This window comes from Dryobates pubescens, chromosome 1 (genome assembly GCF_014839835.1).
Source record: "Dryobates pubescens isolate bDryPub1 chromosome 1, bDryPub1.pri, whole genome shotgun sequence".
NCBI lineage: Eukaryota > Metazoa > Chordata > Aves > Piciformes > Picidae > Dryobates > Dryobates pubescens.
This window is the reverse complement of record NC_071612.1, coordinates 47,699,067-47,715,514: the sequence shown is the minus strand read 5'-3', so window position 1 is coordinate 47,715,514 and position 16,448 is coordinate 47,699,067. Positions and strand designations below refer to the sequence as shown.

Genomic DNA, 16,448 nt, shown 5'->3' with positions numbered 1-16,448 from the left:
CATCAGATAAACTGAAAACGTTGTTAATTAAACAGAAACGTGACAGTCCAGAGTTGCCCTTTCTGCAGCCATGACCAGGAATGGTGGTTCCACTCTCCTTTCACTTTTACAGACATAGGACTTATGATACTATGAAAAAGGAAGAGCCATCTCCAAACACACTTACTGAGGTGGAGCACATGCCTGCCAGGGGGTACCTGGCTCTCATTCCAACCTGCAAGACAACTGTGCTACTGGGATATGTGACTGTAAATACCTGACACAAAGAGGAACTGCAGAATTACACCCATGGTTACACCAGAACAGTCATCACTGATAACTGAATGACAACTAACCTCTTAGGATCTGACTGCTTAGCTCCTGCAACAAAGCAAGTCTTTATAAGAATGGGAAGCATCTAAGGGTAACCCAGGGAACCCCTGCTGAGGACAAGTGTAACATTCTGCCAGGATGGGTCAATGTGATGACAACACCTTACCAAAGCTATCTCATATGATACAATAATCAGATTAAAAAGAAATTAGGGACTATTAAACAGAATAGGGAACAGTAGAATAAGCAGCATCACTTCAACCTGTAGTGATTTGGGATTATTTCTATGTGGGTGGAGAGAGGCTCTATAGTTCTGGTGGCCGCCTCTTAGCTCTGGCGGCTTCCGCTTAGGAAACAGTGAATCACTATTCTAGGAGCCTACGAATGAAGCAATAAACTAATAAAAAGAAGGGGACATACAAGGAGAAACATAAATGTACATTTAGGGAAAAAAAACACACTGAGAAAGATGAACAACAAAAGGTCTGAGGAATGAATTTTTCAACTGGCTACACTAAAACCTTAGGAGCCACCGTAGTGAACAAGTTACAGGACCCACTTAATCTTTGAATACTGGAAACATGAGGACATGAAGGTACTGAAATAGTTTTGCATGCCAGCAGAACCACCAGACCCTCACACTTGGGATCTTCTCCCTGTCTTGCCTCTCCACCCCAACTCTCCCTGAGAAAACTCCCAAGAGGTTAAAAAATTACAGTGAAAATATCAAAGGGAAAGGGGAGCTTTCCTTTTGCTGATGGTAAGCAATTAGATCTCTCAAGCATGGAACTAAATACATACAAATACCTGCACACTGGGAACAAGTCTCTTCCCATCCTTCCCTTAGGAACAACAATAAATCCAATGTCTAATGCCTCTTAAGTTTTAATACTCCTCTGCACCATAAAATCTCATCTATTAATCTATCAAATGCCTCCTTAAATCCACTTCTTAAGTGCTCTGGCCTATCTTGACAGACAGACCTGTTATCAAATAATCTGCTAGGAAAGAACATCTTCACTCAAATCACACCTATCGGATACCTAAAGCATCTAGCTGAGTATTGCAGACAAAATTCTGACAAAATTCAACAACTTATATTACAGTTCTGGCTGAATTACATTTAGACAGATTTTTGTTGCAAAATAACAACCACGATCTAAATCAGAAAGAGGAAAAGAAGAAAAAAAAGCCCCTTTCTTTCAGTGTAATTTGCTGGATATACACAAAGTTAACCAGAAATCACTCTTTTAAGTCAGTACTTTACTGCTCTCCTCTGACTCTTTCAGAGAAAGGAGATGAATTCTGCTTAAATGCAGGAATACATACTGAAATTCAAACAAAGAGGGAAGGAGGGATAGTTTTGTGCTCCTAGATGTACTATCACCACTTTTTTTCCCCCCCAGACTAATTATATTTCAACTGGTTGGTATCTACCCAACCCCAAAAGTATATTCAGTATAATAACAATTTTTACAAGATGCCCTGGAAGGGCAGCCCTGTTTAAGGGTTATATATTTGACTGGATCAGAAATTTGCTGCTGCACAGAGGAAGCAAAGTGCATTTGACAGTGTAACCTTGGAGTGGTAAAGCACAGCAAGATGAGGTTGATCTGTATGCAGATGTTAACTAGCAATTTCCCAGGTTTCAGCCATCACTTTGATGTGAAGCACTCAAGCAATTTTAATGCTAATTTTGTCAAGTTTGTGCTATACATTTATCTCAAGTACATACATATGGGTCACTGCAAATACTTGAGCAGTCCAGGAACCATGCATCATTAAGCAGGGCTCCCAGGTCAGTCCATGAAGCTTCAGCTCTTTAATCATGTGAATGGACTTGAATGTTGGGACTGGGAGGGGAAGGAACACTTGGCATGTTGGTCATATAGCAAGCACAGGGATGCTGCGGAAAGTGCTGCTGATCATTCTGTGCCTTCTAGCACGTCTCCTTTGGAGCACTAAGCCAAAGTATTCCATGGCTGCTGCACAGCAGAGAAGCCTTTCAACCCTGTTAGAACCAAATGCCCAGGAACAGGCAGATCCTAGATGCACCAAGCAGGCACCAAATGAGAAGGGAGAAGAAACAGCGGCAGAGGGCTACCAATATTCAACTCACAGGCACTGCAATGGGAAAGCATGAGGCAAGTGTCAAAGAAGTGAAATTTCATTTTTTGAGTTAAGATATACTTTTGATTCTGAGTTTTCCAACCCCCTCAGAGCAGAATTATCTGCTTACAGGAGGGTTTCACGTCTTATTAAAACTTTTATGGGACAAAGGGGACATCATGAGGGACATCAGAGAAACAAGAATATCTTATCACCACTTTTGTTAAGAATTATCTTAAAAGTAAATTTTTATAATTACTTGATGGGAAGGAAATGACTACACTGCAACCTCAGTATCACACATCAAATGCAGATTCAGCTTTTGTACTCAGTGGTCTCTAATCCCCTAGCCCCAGGAAGATTTTGATATTCCTCTTACGGACCTTCCTAACAGAATCCCACACAGCAGAACTCTACAAGTAAGTTCCATGTAAAATCATTATTTACCTCCTCTGCTTCTGGTAATAATTTAAGAAATTCATGCAGCAGTTCAGAACTATAGGGCTCACTTCTTCCACGATAAATATCTTCAATGATGGATTCAGCAGACCTTGAAAAAACAGTTGAGCACACACATTTCTAACACTTGCAGGGTGAATAGTTACATGAATGGAAAAAAAACAACAAACCAATCATGCCTGGGCTACTCAAAGTGATCAATGCTTTTACTGAAGGGCAACTGTGATCCTGTGAACATCACCAGCTGAATAAAGATAGCATTGAACCAGCTTGCTTTAAAAAAGATAATTAAAAATTCCTCAGCCCTTTCTATTAATTCTTTACAAAGAAACTAAGGCAATGAAAACCAGGTGTTATGCAGTATTACATGAGCTATAAAGGATTCCTTTATATACACCTGAAAAATCACTTCAACTGGTTAATAGTAGCAAACTCTCATAATGGCTCAAATCTAAACATACTAGAAAACCAAATTATGAAATGCAGTTACTTTGGACAAACCTGTGCAGAACTGTAAACTCCGCAAAGAACAGAGCAAAACAGACAACATATTTGATGAGAACTACAAAGGATTTAACATATCTACAGCTTGCACTAGCTGCATGGAAAAAGATCAAATCTTACTTTTTGAATTGTTTGAGAAATATCCCAATGTTCATACTTCTTTTTGCATCCAAAATGGAAACCTGAGAGAGAAAGCAAGAGAGATTAATCTACCACTACCTAAGAAAATACTACATGATGCAGAAATAATTTCTTATGTTGCAATCTGTAGATGATTGTTTGCAATTGCCACCAAACTGCAGGCCAAATGAACAAACAAGAGTTACTTCTTATCAACAAAGACAATATATTACAGAACTAGTTTTTACTAGGGAAATACACAGCACATCCATACCTTTTTTAAGTGAAGCAAAAAAACCAGCCCCTTAGTAACATTTAAAGAAGAATGAAATCACAATAGATTCTATTTCATTACAAAATAAAAACATTCTTCTTGCTCATTTCATAATGAGGCACCTGAAAAACGTTGCTTATCAAGTAATACGCTGTATTGCACTCTGAGGCCCCACAGTTAGCGAGCACTACACTTCAAACCCCCTGTATTTCAGAGTTTTTATATCAAATGTGAGGCTGGGTTTTCTAAGCAGAGGTCAGTATGCACTCCATTTAATTCATGCCAAGTAATAGCTGTGCTGATCCAGAGGAAGATAAGTAGATCCACCTTGAATCAAAACCTGAGACATATAAGGCTCAAATCTGTTTGCTTTATCTAGAAGTTAAAAGAATATGCAGAGGGAGGTGGGTTCCCCCCCCCCCCCCCCCCCCATTTTATAAACTTTTAAATGAAAGTGATATTTCTTTTTACACTAGCTTTTCTTCCTATTACAACGCACAAGGTCAAATCTGAGATGTTTGCCCTGTTTTAGCAAATTATGTCCTTAAGGTTAAAATCTTACCACAGCGGTTTTGGTGACAACAGCTACAAGTCATGAGATTTACAAGGACAAGAGAATTGTTTCACACTACCAGTGACACCTGACTGCCACAATAAAAAAACTCAGTACACACAGATGCTCAAGACTGCTGTTGGACTCACATGATGTTTGAGGGTTTGAAAACTGGAAAGGTGTCCTGACCTCTGTGATAGTGCACAAATTAGAAATAGAGAGAGAAGAGAGAAATGCAATGTTTGCCTTATCACAAAACTGAATTAGCCTGCAGTCAGCAGGTGACAGTGAAAATACAGGCATGGTGAATGTGCTATCCTCAACCTAAACCCAGGAGACAGCTTCCTCAGCTGCTGTGAAAGAGAGGATCAAGTATTAAAATTTTCTGACTTTTTTCATTTTTTTCTCTTCCAAACCCAGCAAACACTAGAAAACACAGGAAATACCAGTGTATCAGTTTTAGTTAGATAATTGCTAGCATGAAGCCCTTAAGTTTTAGCATGTGCAAAGATAAGAGGACAGATTGTTGTTTATTCCCCTGTTATCTTAGGAGCTGAGAGTTCCCCCAACAGATCATAAGGGGAAAGTCCTTAACATAAGACAGGTTCAACTATCTCTCCCCCTAAAATATCTAATCTTTTTCAAATGCTTTACAGCAAGGACCTCTCACTGACCTCTCGAACTGCAGCTTCAATTTCCAATTGCTCTGGTCACTCCTAATTCTCTGATTTCTCTGCACAAGTTTAAGCCTTTAAGCTTTGCCATTCTTATTTGGCTTTTTGTTTGTGGGAGGGTTTTTGGCAGGGTTTTTTAGGTAGTTTTTGTTTGGGTTTTTTTGGGGGTGGTGGTTTGTTGGGCTTGTTGTTCCCCCCCACCTTGGTTTTTAAAGCATGTTAACAGTTAACCTTCTGTAGATATTATTTTCAGTTGCAGTCCACAACTGTTACAGTAAGAGTGACCACAAGCTGGGTAAACCTTTGGTTTCCATGGCAGAACTCAGATTCAGATTTACAGTAGAACCTCAGCAAAAGCAGAGATTTTTTTTATTATTTTTTTTTAACATCTTCCCTTGAAGAAAAGCAACAGATGGCCACATATACAGCTGCATTTGTCTCACCAGGCCAACATAAAAATGTCATAGCTGTTCTTAATTACAATGACCTTACACACATACACACGCTTCTTCCTCTGTATATAACCATACTCTTTTATTTATCCTGACTTCTTGTTCAAGTACACAACCAAAAGACATGGCTCAGTTTCTGGTCCTGGTTGCTTGATGTCCACTTCAAGATTATAAAATGTGTTTGAAAAAGCTGTCACTATGTAACACCCTTCAAAGAGTTTCTAGGTGGCAGAGTGATGAAGACAAAAGGGGAACCTGGCAGATACTCTATAAAGACAAGTTGCTACTTTTTGCACACAAATGCAGTATCTACCGTCTCACATTCAGCTGCATATTAAGTTTCATAATCTCAGCCTTAACATCTGTTTGTAATGTGTACTCTTCTTTCCCACTGAGCTTTCATTTGATTTTGTCCTTGCAAGAAGCTGTCTGCACCAAGTTGTTGATTTTTACCCTTTAAACATTACCCTAGCTTTTTATAAATTCTTCCCAGTCTGTTCCTATCTTCTGTTCAAATACACCTTTGGCACTGGTGTCAGCACAGCATGTTCCACATCTCTATTTGCCACCTTAAGAGATTTTGAAGTGTTGTCCACCAGTAATACCCTTGATCTTCATGACTCAAAAACATACACTGAACTGCAATCAAAGAATTAAGAGCAGGCTTTCCTAGTCTTGCTGGGATTCTCCATACCAAAGAAAACTCTCATACAGTTTCTCATTATTTACTTCAGATAAATTCAGGAGAGCTTTCCCCATTGTCATCTTCTTCAGCTATCCTGACAGAGAAAACTATTAAATTTTTGTTCATCCTATTCTGGAAATATTACGTTTTTCTCAGATACTTTGCACCATCTCAGTGCCTGCACTTTGCCAACAAATGCAAGTGTCACTGCCTTACAAACCTGCCATCCCTCCTCCAGAAACAGCTCAATCTTTGAAACAAGGACAGATGATTCGCTCATGAATCTGCTTCTCATCACCATACCACCCAACTCAGTGTTTTTCTGAAATTTGCAGCAGGCAGGGCAGTAATAGCAATGGTTTGACAACTATTAATCCACTACTGAAATACCTGCTGATTTAGATGCATTAAGGAAAGGGGAAAACTAACTTGAGTACCACAGGAACTCTTCAGAACTCTGACAAACTTGCAATCAGTGCAAAAGATTCAGAGGAGTGTTCTGGGTGACACAAAGAGCCTCAGATCAACACTGACTTCACAGTGACTGCAGAAATGTAATAGGAGTTCCCTGCCATAAGTTTGTCAGTGAGGAACAGGAACTCCACAAAATGGATTTATGAGAGATTACTGAAAGCTAAACATTGTTATGTATTCTCTGGATAAGAACAACAGGGTTTCACACGATGGGATACTGTTTAACAAATTACAGCAAGCATGCACCAGCCCAGTGGAGCAGGCTCTGTGCTGAAGGTTAGGAAGGATATAAACCGTTTCCTGCTTCAACTTCCACTTCACTAACCATCACTGCTGAGTTTAATGCAGTGCCTGGAGTGGTTAAGGAAAGATGCACTTCCACAGTGTGACAGAGTGAATCCAGCAGTTTACCACAGGGTTATCCCACTCCATGTCATCTTTCATTGTCACATTCCTAGCCTGCTCTTTCCCTTTGGAGGGGACTGCTACTCACGTCATTGTTTTTTTGCTGTGTTAGTAAGGTGGAACGAGCATCTGATCCAGCACATGGAAAACAGAGTGGGGGGATGTCTAGGAGAGGGGATAAGAGACATGCTTCTTCTCTCCAGTACACAAGTAGGGTGAGGTGGGGGATAGAAGTAGAGGAACAGTTTGATGGAGAAATCAAGACCAGCACCCCTGGCTGGCAACCAGCTGTTCTGTCCACTCTGATGCCAGGCTAGCTATAGCCTAGATGAGCGTATATTGTGCCATATTGTGACACTACTAAAGGAAGGGGAAAGTAAATGGGCATATAAACTTAACTCTACACCCCTATTTTTTCAGAGGCTTAAATTACATGAAACCACAGGACAAATTAAACCTTTAGCCAAGAAAACACATTAATTAACCTCCTAAGGGTTTGCTGAGTGATTGTTTACAAAAAGGAAAGCATTTGCTGTAGGGGTGACTCAAATCTCAAAAGGGACTTCTGTTTATAGAATGGCTTTGGCTGGAAGGGACCTCAGAGATCATCTACTCCAACCTCTCCGCCATGGGCAGGGACGCCTCTCAACTAGACTCAAGGAGATGTGGAGTCCCTGTCTCACCCCCTGCCAGTGATCCTCCTGCTGGCCTTTCTGTGAGCATTCTTCACTGAAAACTGCCTTTTTGACACAAAAAGATCAGTCACTAGGTAGTTGTAACTCCTTACATTTGAACAACATGAGTGTTCTAGTCCTCCAGAACTGGGATTCAACGACCTGAGTTAGGTATCTAAATTTTCTGTCTAAATCAGTGAAAAGGGAAGAATTAAAAAGGACATGCAGCATTGTAAGCTCCTACACAAAGAGAGAGCTTCATTCAAAACTTATGACTTCATACTGAACAGTGGTATCTGGAGAAGGTATGAAACTCCTATTTCCGCCACAGTCTCTGGGGGACACCCTCAACACTAGCTGGAGAGTCACTCTTCACCACTGTCACTGAAGATACGCCACTGCGGCAAGAGGAATGCCACTGAGCCAAAAGAGCAGACTCTCCAGCCATGCACATCTGTATAGTTCTTTGGACGTGTGCTGGTTGTACAGCTTTGGATAAGCAACACTTGAATTCATGCACTGCAAGTTTTCTTGAAATTCTGTTCTTGACCTACTAAGATGACCTCCCCAAAGAGACTAATCCCACTGTTTCAATGTTAAAGAACATTTCTCAATGCTGGACCATAAAGCACTATCTAAAATTACCTGTGTTTTACACAAAAGGAATAGAGGTACAGAAACACAAAATACCTTGTCCACCTTTCACCACAAGGCTGGCGATGCAGGGAACACAACTACAGGTTCCTCACTCCTACATTAATGTGCACTCCACAAGGCCACCAAATAACCACCACAGGTTAAAGCAAGTGAGCAACAGCCAACAGCACTGATGACGGAAATTACTAACATGCCTATGCCTCCAATCTCCACACTCCTGCTGAATGCTGCCAGTAGTAACATCAAGCATGTGAGCTCTTGCATATCTGTGCTTCCACACTTCCAGTAACATATAGCTCTTCAGGATTATCTCCTTCCTAAGCAGCTAGTACTGCAAAGTCCATTAACTCACAAGGAGTTGCTCATCACTGTCTGACACACTGCTGTGTCACATTTGAGGAAGCTTAGCAACAGAGTTGAACATTTTGTCACCTAAGTAGCATAACTCAAAGTCAAATCCTGTTGCCTCACTGCCTGCCACCTACAAAGGCAGCCTGAGAGCCCTGAGCCAGGATGGAGAGGCATCACGCAGTAGAGATGCACTGTAACAACCTATCAGCTCCAGATGGATGTACCAAAACATTAACGTGAAGCAAGGCAGGCTTTTGTTTTCTTGAAGAAACCCTTGTTTGGCAGGTCTGTAATTTTAATCTTAAGCTCCCCAGGATGCCCTTGAGTTTCAAGCTGTACATGAAAATGCATGAGTGCTGTAGTATGCTGAGGCCTTCTCCACGCCTGCTACTGAACACCAGGGACCATGTTCAGTTTATGAAGCTTATCATAGTTTTACTAGAACTAGATCTTCATTACATAGTAGTTCTGAAAGGAGGAGCTTCTAAGGAAACACAGGAGGCCAGAGTTGTGTACATGTGTATGCAGCACAGGAAGTCCACTCACTCCAATCCTGATTTGAAGATGAACATAGCTTGAAAATAATGCAGAGGTTAATGACTACATCTGATGATGGTCCTAATTACTCCTTCCCCATGTCAGGGCTTCAGAGTCTGCAATACACATACCTCTTTTAAAACCCCTGTTTTGGCCTGTGTATAACATACATTGGTTTCACACCTTGCCCCCGTCAATCTTATTTTGACATCTCCTGAATCCTGCAGGATAACAACAACTTCAAGTCTCTGTTTTCTCACTAAAAACTGATACACTGTTGTATCTCTTGACTCCACACCCTCTGTATTTTGTTTATAAGCTAACATGTACCTAGATACACACCAGTCATTAAATCTGCATGTCAACCTTCCAATTACTTCACAGAAAGATCACTTGAGACAATTCAATTTAGGCTTCACAAAGAGCCTGTCTATAAATCAGGATTAGGAACTAGAAAAGCTACTTATCAGTTCACCAGAGGGTGTTTGAACCTGGAAGTGCTTACTACATACTTTCTCAATACAACAACAGAAATCAGTAACAATCTTCTGACCTTCTTGAAAGTTTATTTTAGCATCCAGAAAAAGCAGGGTAAATGAAATAAAGTTTTCATTAGCAAGAAAGTAAGGTTTATAAAAGCTGAAACTTTAAGATTATCTCAAATAACAAATTCTCTTGATCAGAATATTATTATTTATTTCCTTGCCATTGTATTGGTACTTCTCTTCTCTAGGATATCAAGGGTATATACAGCATTAACATTTGCAATAGGATTCTTTTCCCTCCCACCTGGTATATGTTCATATGGAGAACATTTTGCTTGCAGAAAAGACACAGTGGAACAGCTGAAGAGAGCAGAACACAACGGCTATCCAACAAGAGGAAAAAGACATGCCTTCACCTCTTACTGTGTATTTGTATTCAACATATCATCAAATCACAGCACTTACCAAGTCAAAACACTGTGAGCTCTTTGAAAAATAAATGTGTCCACCAAAACAAAGAGTTTATCCTCCCTGTTGTTCCCCTCTACTTCAAATCAAGACAAATTTGCCTTAAGGATGAAGCATGACAGAGAGAGATAAAGGCAAATCACAATTCAAGTCAGTTCCTATGGCTTTACAAGAAGAGGGTTTGAGTTCTTACCTCCTCTTTAGTCTCTTTAAACGAAGACTTTAAAGATCGACTTCGGAGGTCTTGGGGCTTTGTTTCTTCCTGCTGCCCAAAAAGTTCCTCTATAGTCTTTGTATCAATCTGATATTGTGATCTTGCAGCAATTGTCCAGATGTTGTTTTTACCACGGACTTGCTCTTCAGGGATAGTTTTCCAGAAAAAGCTCCGTATTCGTTTTTTTTTGCCATGGCTGTCATGCCCATTTATTAGCTGTGGTGGCAGAGGTACGCTTGGCCCAGGCAACGGAGGAGGAGGGGGTGGTGGGGGCGGCATCCCTGGGGGAGGTGGAGGGGCTGGGGGTGCCCCTGTGAGGGGACATGGCAAAGGGGGTGGTGGTGCTTCAGGCTGAGCAAGTTGAGATGCTGTCGTGTCCTCATTCATTAATCCTGTTGTAACTGGAATAGCCCCATTTTCTTTGTCATTGACCAAGGAGAGACAATTCATAACATGCATTTTATGTCCTCTCCGAAGAGGAGAGTGTTACTTCCTTAGAGCAGTTTGAAACATTGAATAGCAAGTGCAGCAGCAACTGATACCACACTCTCTCAAACTCTAGTCTGCCAGCAACAGCAACACGAGAGGGGACTGTACCATCTTCGCAACCTACAACAAAGGACAATAGGGAGACTCAGATCAGAGACACTGAGTATTGTCCCTTGTACTGAAAAGACATTAAAATTAAGATGTATCAAGTTTTTAATCCAGAAAAGCAATTCAGTGAATCAAAAGTCTTTCCCAGGGTAATTGTATAAAATTTATCCACGCCATGATTTCAAACAGCTGTAGGTACTTGGACTTCAAGAACATATACAAAAATAAAGGTACCTCTTAAATCACCCACAGTGTTTCTGAAACCCACCTATTACAGTTCAGTGCAATTTTGTACGAGAATATATTTATCTCAAATTATTAAAACAAATATTATTCCACTTCTAATCTTGAGGGGTGTTTTTTTTAAAGGTGATTACACACAGTTGGGAAATATAAGTACTAACTATGGTGGTGGACTAACTGGACCACACAGACTGTGTTTGAATCCTTTTAATTCATGAGTTAAGTCCAAGCTGCATTAAAATAATGAACAATATGTCGAAGATTTAACAATCTAGTCTATTGTACTGCTCTTTTGCCTTCATGTTTTTCACACAGTTGTCAATAAGGGAAAAACAGCCTGCAGTCCCTAAACTCTCTATGTTCACTGAGCATAAACCTACAATATTTAGTTGCACTTTATCATTACTGGTCTAATTACACCACCTCCCAAAATACACTAAGATAGGAAAGACCACAGTTTGATGAAGCTGCCCCACATAATTTGCTTCTGTGTCTAGGTTAACACAGCTGGTTCAAAAAGTGGAGACAGAAAGGACTGAAGGGCTGGCTGGAACAGTAACCCACACATCCTAAGTACAGTACATACACAAAGCTTTAACTATTTAGGGAAGCTTTTACATCTGGATTACCTCATGAAGAAGCTTAACAGGAATGGCTATAGTTTTGAGCAACCTCTCTTATGTGGTCACCAACTAAATGAAGACGCTGATACTGACAGTAAATCTTGAAAACTTCTGCAAAAAGCACAGTTTTGACAAACCAGGTCTATTAAAACATATTTACTTCATAAGTCTTACAGAACACAAATTAAGGCATTTCAAATAAAGACCAATGAAGAATTCCATGGTTCTAATGACATTTGCAAATTATCTCAAAAACCCCTCAGAAATTAGCAGAAAAACCAGAGATACCACTCAATACAAGTTTAGATTGAAGAAAGATAGCCTCTGAACAAAAATCAGTCATGGGAAACCTCAACAGAAAAAGCTGAAGTAATGGACTGGCACAAGAACAATATCAAATCAGAAATTTGGCACTGATTGAGTTGCACGCCTCTTCAGCAGGGTTCACATAGAGCTAATAGCAACCCAGATCAATTTGACATTGAATAATAGTGATGAAAAACCTTTGCTGTTTTTGCCAGAGATCCGTCATTAAGAGTGTAGACAAACAAACAGACACAAGTCACAAAACAAGCCTTAGGGCAAATTCTCTCTTGGTCTGAAAGGACTCAGCCACTCACAGCTTCACTGAAGTCAATGGAAACTGACAAAATTATCCACTGCACCTTCTCTTCTCAAAAGCTTGCATACATAACAACGAACTCCTTTTCCCTGATTCTGATTTTCTAACCCTATACCATACCTCACCAAGGTATTTCCAAGAATAGGAAAAAAGAAGTACGTAAAAATCTCCGTGAAGTTTAAGTCATGGTAATGATGGAAAATATGTTAATGGCAGGTTAAAAAGGGGAAGAACTACAAAGAAAGTGGATCAGAATAGAAGGTTTCAAATTTAAGGCATCATCAATATCCAGTCGCTATTACAGAGCTCTGTATGTTCATGCGTCTCCTACCAGGCTCATGATCATAGAGTCAGAGAGGCATAAAAAAGCAGGTGTGAGGTGGTGGAAAGAGATTAACCACTCAAAGCAATTAAGTGTTGCATTAATTTAAAGAAATATTCAACCAGGAAAAAATGTTTTCCTCCCCACCACTCATTTAAAAATGAAAAATGTATTAGTTACTCTCCCACAATCACAAAGCAGTATTCAACAGTAATTACTTTCGAAGTTGGGTTCCCACAGAGTTTAAAAAAAAAAAAGAAAAAAGGAGACAGACAGACTGACCAAATGAGCGTGCACCTATGCAATGTGCAAGAACCTCATTTTGAAATTTCCAATAAATTTAGATGCTTCAAGAAAAACGGGATCAAATCCTAATGAAACAAAGTTGTAGGTGATGAATCATCAGAGTCCCAGCGCTAACACACAAGACTGGAAAATGACTGATCTCAATCCTGAGGCTTCTGAGCTAGACAGGGGACACTCCTAGTGAAAGGAGTGGAGAATGTAAGGGGAGGAAAACATCCCAACCTAGATGTAAAGATAGATCAATAGATAAAACCGGAAAAACTCTTTTCAAGCCAACCAGTCTTACACTGCTTCAGATGAGGTAACTGTCACCCAGAACCAGGAAAAATCAGCATCTGGAAAGAAGGTGTGAGAGGAAAGGCACAGCATAAAGGTTGACATCCAGCTATGTCTTCTGGCAGATAAGCAAGATGCAGGTGACAGAGGTCACCTGCTTGTAAGAGGATGGCAGTCTCAAGTTACCAGATACCTGGAGACTGGTCAAAATTGCCGCCTTCCGCTGCCTCTCAGAGGAGGGGCTCGAAGATGCTCCCAGTGCCCCCACCATTACCGTGGGTGGGAGAGGAGAGAAACTGACAGCCAGGACAAGCCCTGGGCTGCTTGTTGGTATGTGCAGGTGCCTTCCAGTAGGATGCACAGCAAGAAGAGATGGGGAACAACACAGCTGTTTCAACTGCGAACTACAATTTGCCAAGACGCACTGGGACTGAGATGCGTTAACAAAGCCCAAGCAAAATGTTAACTCCTAGGGAGCTTCTAAACACTTTTCAAAGGATTAAAGGGAAAAAAGAGACACAAGATCAAACATTTAAGATGCCTCAATTACACTTCCTTATTGCATGTTTGTTATCCAAAACATCCCAAGAAGCACGAGAGCTCTAAAGTAACATCTTCACTGCACGTTTTCATTGTGTCCATATTTGGCATAAAGCATTTTATTTCATTGTCTCATTCATTGTTTCAGCCAACCTAATCTCACTTAGAAATGTATTTTAAAGTTAGAGGGTGGGGACAGTTTTCTCCCCAGGTAAGAAGACAAACACTCTGAAGTAATTTGTTTCTTGCAAAAAAAGGCAGTTGCCACTGAGACAGACATACACTACATTTGCGTAGACAAATTAACAGGTGAAATGCACAGTGCGCTGAAGGGCATTTCATAATTCATACTGCAAGATATAACTCCCTTTAACTTACATTATGTTCTTTGCTGCCCACGTTTCTATGTCAGGGCTCCTCCAAATTCTCATGAGAACAACGCCAATCCTGACACCAAAGTCCAACCACACTATTTGGCTGTCTGGGTCTCAACAACAGCAATACAAAAAGGTAAAAGGTGCAACTAGTTGCTAACTGCAGATAAAAGCACTGCTAGCGCTGCCTCAGATAACCAGCAGCTGATCTTGCCAAATCTCATAGGTTACAAAGGAGACACAGCCTGCGCTATCACAGCAACTTAAGCGTTTAACCACTTAATGTATCCAACAACTCTCCCAGCGCGACCGCCCGGCCAGACAGCCCGGGGAAGGAAGCCCAGGCTGTTTTACCCCGCAGCGGGATGGGCAGCAGCCAGAGGGGTGCTCTGCCAGGCAGGGACCTGACGGGTTTTGTCAGGGGGCTCGATTCCAGCTGTTTTTTCGCTTGGGCTTCCAGCGAGTTGCACTCACCTCGCCGCAGGGCAGGGGACGCCAGGAGCGCTGCCCCCAGCCTTACCACTGGCGCTCTTGCTCGGAAAGCGATCCTGACTTCGTGAGGCCCTTCGACCGATGCCGCAGGCCACGGGGGAGCACCGAGGGCTTTTTGAAGGGAGAGTCCGTGGGAGAGATGCTGCTCCAGCGGTTAGGCTGGACCCAGGGTGCAGCCACGACCTGCTCAGTCCGGGCTCCCGCCTGATCCCAGGCAGGAGCCTCGCTCCCTTACGTCCCGCCCAACCCGCCGGGCTCGGCCCAACCCGCAGGGGGCGCCCTTGCGCCCGCCACTCGCCGGCAGGAGCTGCCCGACCACCCCTCGCAGAAACACCGACGGCAGCCCCCAGCTTGGCCCCAGCGGAAAGAGGTGACAGTCCCGGCGGCAGCCCCAGCCTCACCGCACACGCCCGCTGTGCGAAACAAGCGGCAGCAGCTCCCGCCCGCTGACAGGGCCGGGCGAAGAGATCAAGGAAACACCGGGGGACATCGAACCCCAGCGTCCCGCCGGGAGAAGCCCTTTCCCCCGGGAGCACCCTGTCCCTCCACGGTCGCAGTAAGGTGAAGGAGGACTCACGCAGGCAACGACCCCCCTACGCTCTCCAGCCGCGCGCCCCCGCCCCTGCGGAGCCCCCGCCCAGCCAACGGGGGACTCGCGCGGAGTCGCCTCCGCGCCCCTCCGCCGCCGCCGCTCACCTCCGCGCCCGCGGGAGCACGCGGCGCCGCGCGCAGCAGAGCCCGGTGCCACCACCTCTTCCCATCGCGCCGCGGCCGCGCCGCCGGAGCGGGCAGGGGCGGGGCTGCGCGCTTGCGCGACGCGGGCGGGGCCGCGGCAGGTGACGGCGGCTACGGTGGCGGTCTGCGAGGTCGCCCCGGCCTTTGCTCGCGGGATAGCGTCGCCCCGGCCTCTTCCATCCGCGGCCGAGGGTACCCAACGCCTGCGCAGGTGGAGGGGAACCGGCTCTTCAGCGCCGGGTGCTGCCGCCGCGGCCTGCGGAGGTGTGTCCCCGGTGGGTTTCGGTCCAGACAAGCTCCGAGGGGTATATAAACGTACGTATAGTATACCAGGTGCTTTCACGGACATCCCTGCACCTATTTCTACAAGAACAGGGCAGGGGTCCTAGGAGCCACTATCCCGCGTGGAACAAACATGGTAGAATTTCCCTTTAATCCAACCATGACTGAAGCCTTTGTCCTCTGACCTCAGTCCCAGGCAAGTATCCCCTTTTCCCATCCCAGTTCCCACCGCCTCCTCACTCCGGCACTAGCTGCTGGGTCAGCGGAGCAAGCCTGTAGGAGCAGGCCAGCAAGAGGAGCAAGCCAGCACACTTTAGGAGCCCCTGCTGGCAGTGTCTCCGAAGCGGACAGTGTCTGAAGTTGTTTTACAACTGTTAGGAGGTGATCACAGCCCTGGGTTATGTCGTGCATGCAGCTCACAGGACTTCTGGACACCTAAAAGCCAAAGTGTCATCCACAGATGATACAGCAAACAAACACTGCTCTAAAATACTTTGCCAAAATAAAACCATTTTTGCAAGAAGAGTAAAGGTGAAGAAGTTCACTCACATAAATAGTGAGGGCTGTTAGAAACAAACACAACCCCCTACACCTCAACATTGCTTTTTACATGAGGTCAATTCAGAGGC

At 43.2% G+C, this 16,448-nt stretch overlaps 1 protein-coding gene across 1 annotated transcript in view; it reads right to left on the bottom strand.

Moving 5' to 3' along the window:
* Positions 1-15,580, bottom strand: part of FHDC1 (FH2 domain containing 1) — a 37,258-nt gene extending 21,678 nt beyond the window's left edge. Inside the window, exons 1-4 of the mRNA XM_054165267.1 lie at positions 15,499-15,580; positions 10,387-11,016; positions 3,505-3,566; positions 2,869-2,971 (exon numbers count right to left, since the gene is read on the bottom strand). Coding sequence (XP_054021242.1) covers positions 2,869-2,971; positions 3,505-3,566; positions 10,387-10,866 — 645 coding nt within the window. The 5' untranslated portion in view covers positions 10,867-11,016; positions 15,499-15,580. The remainder of the gene's footprint in view (positions 1-2,868; positions 2,972-3,504; positions 3,567-10,386; positions 11,017-15,498) is intronic.
* Between the last annotated feature and the right edge of the window lie 868 nt (positions 15,581-16,448).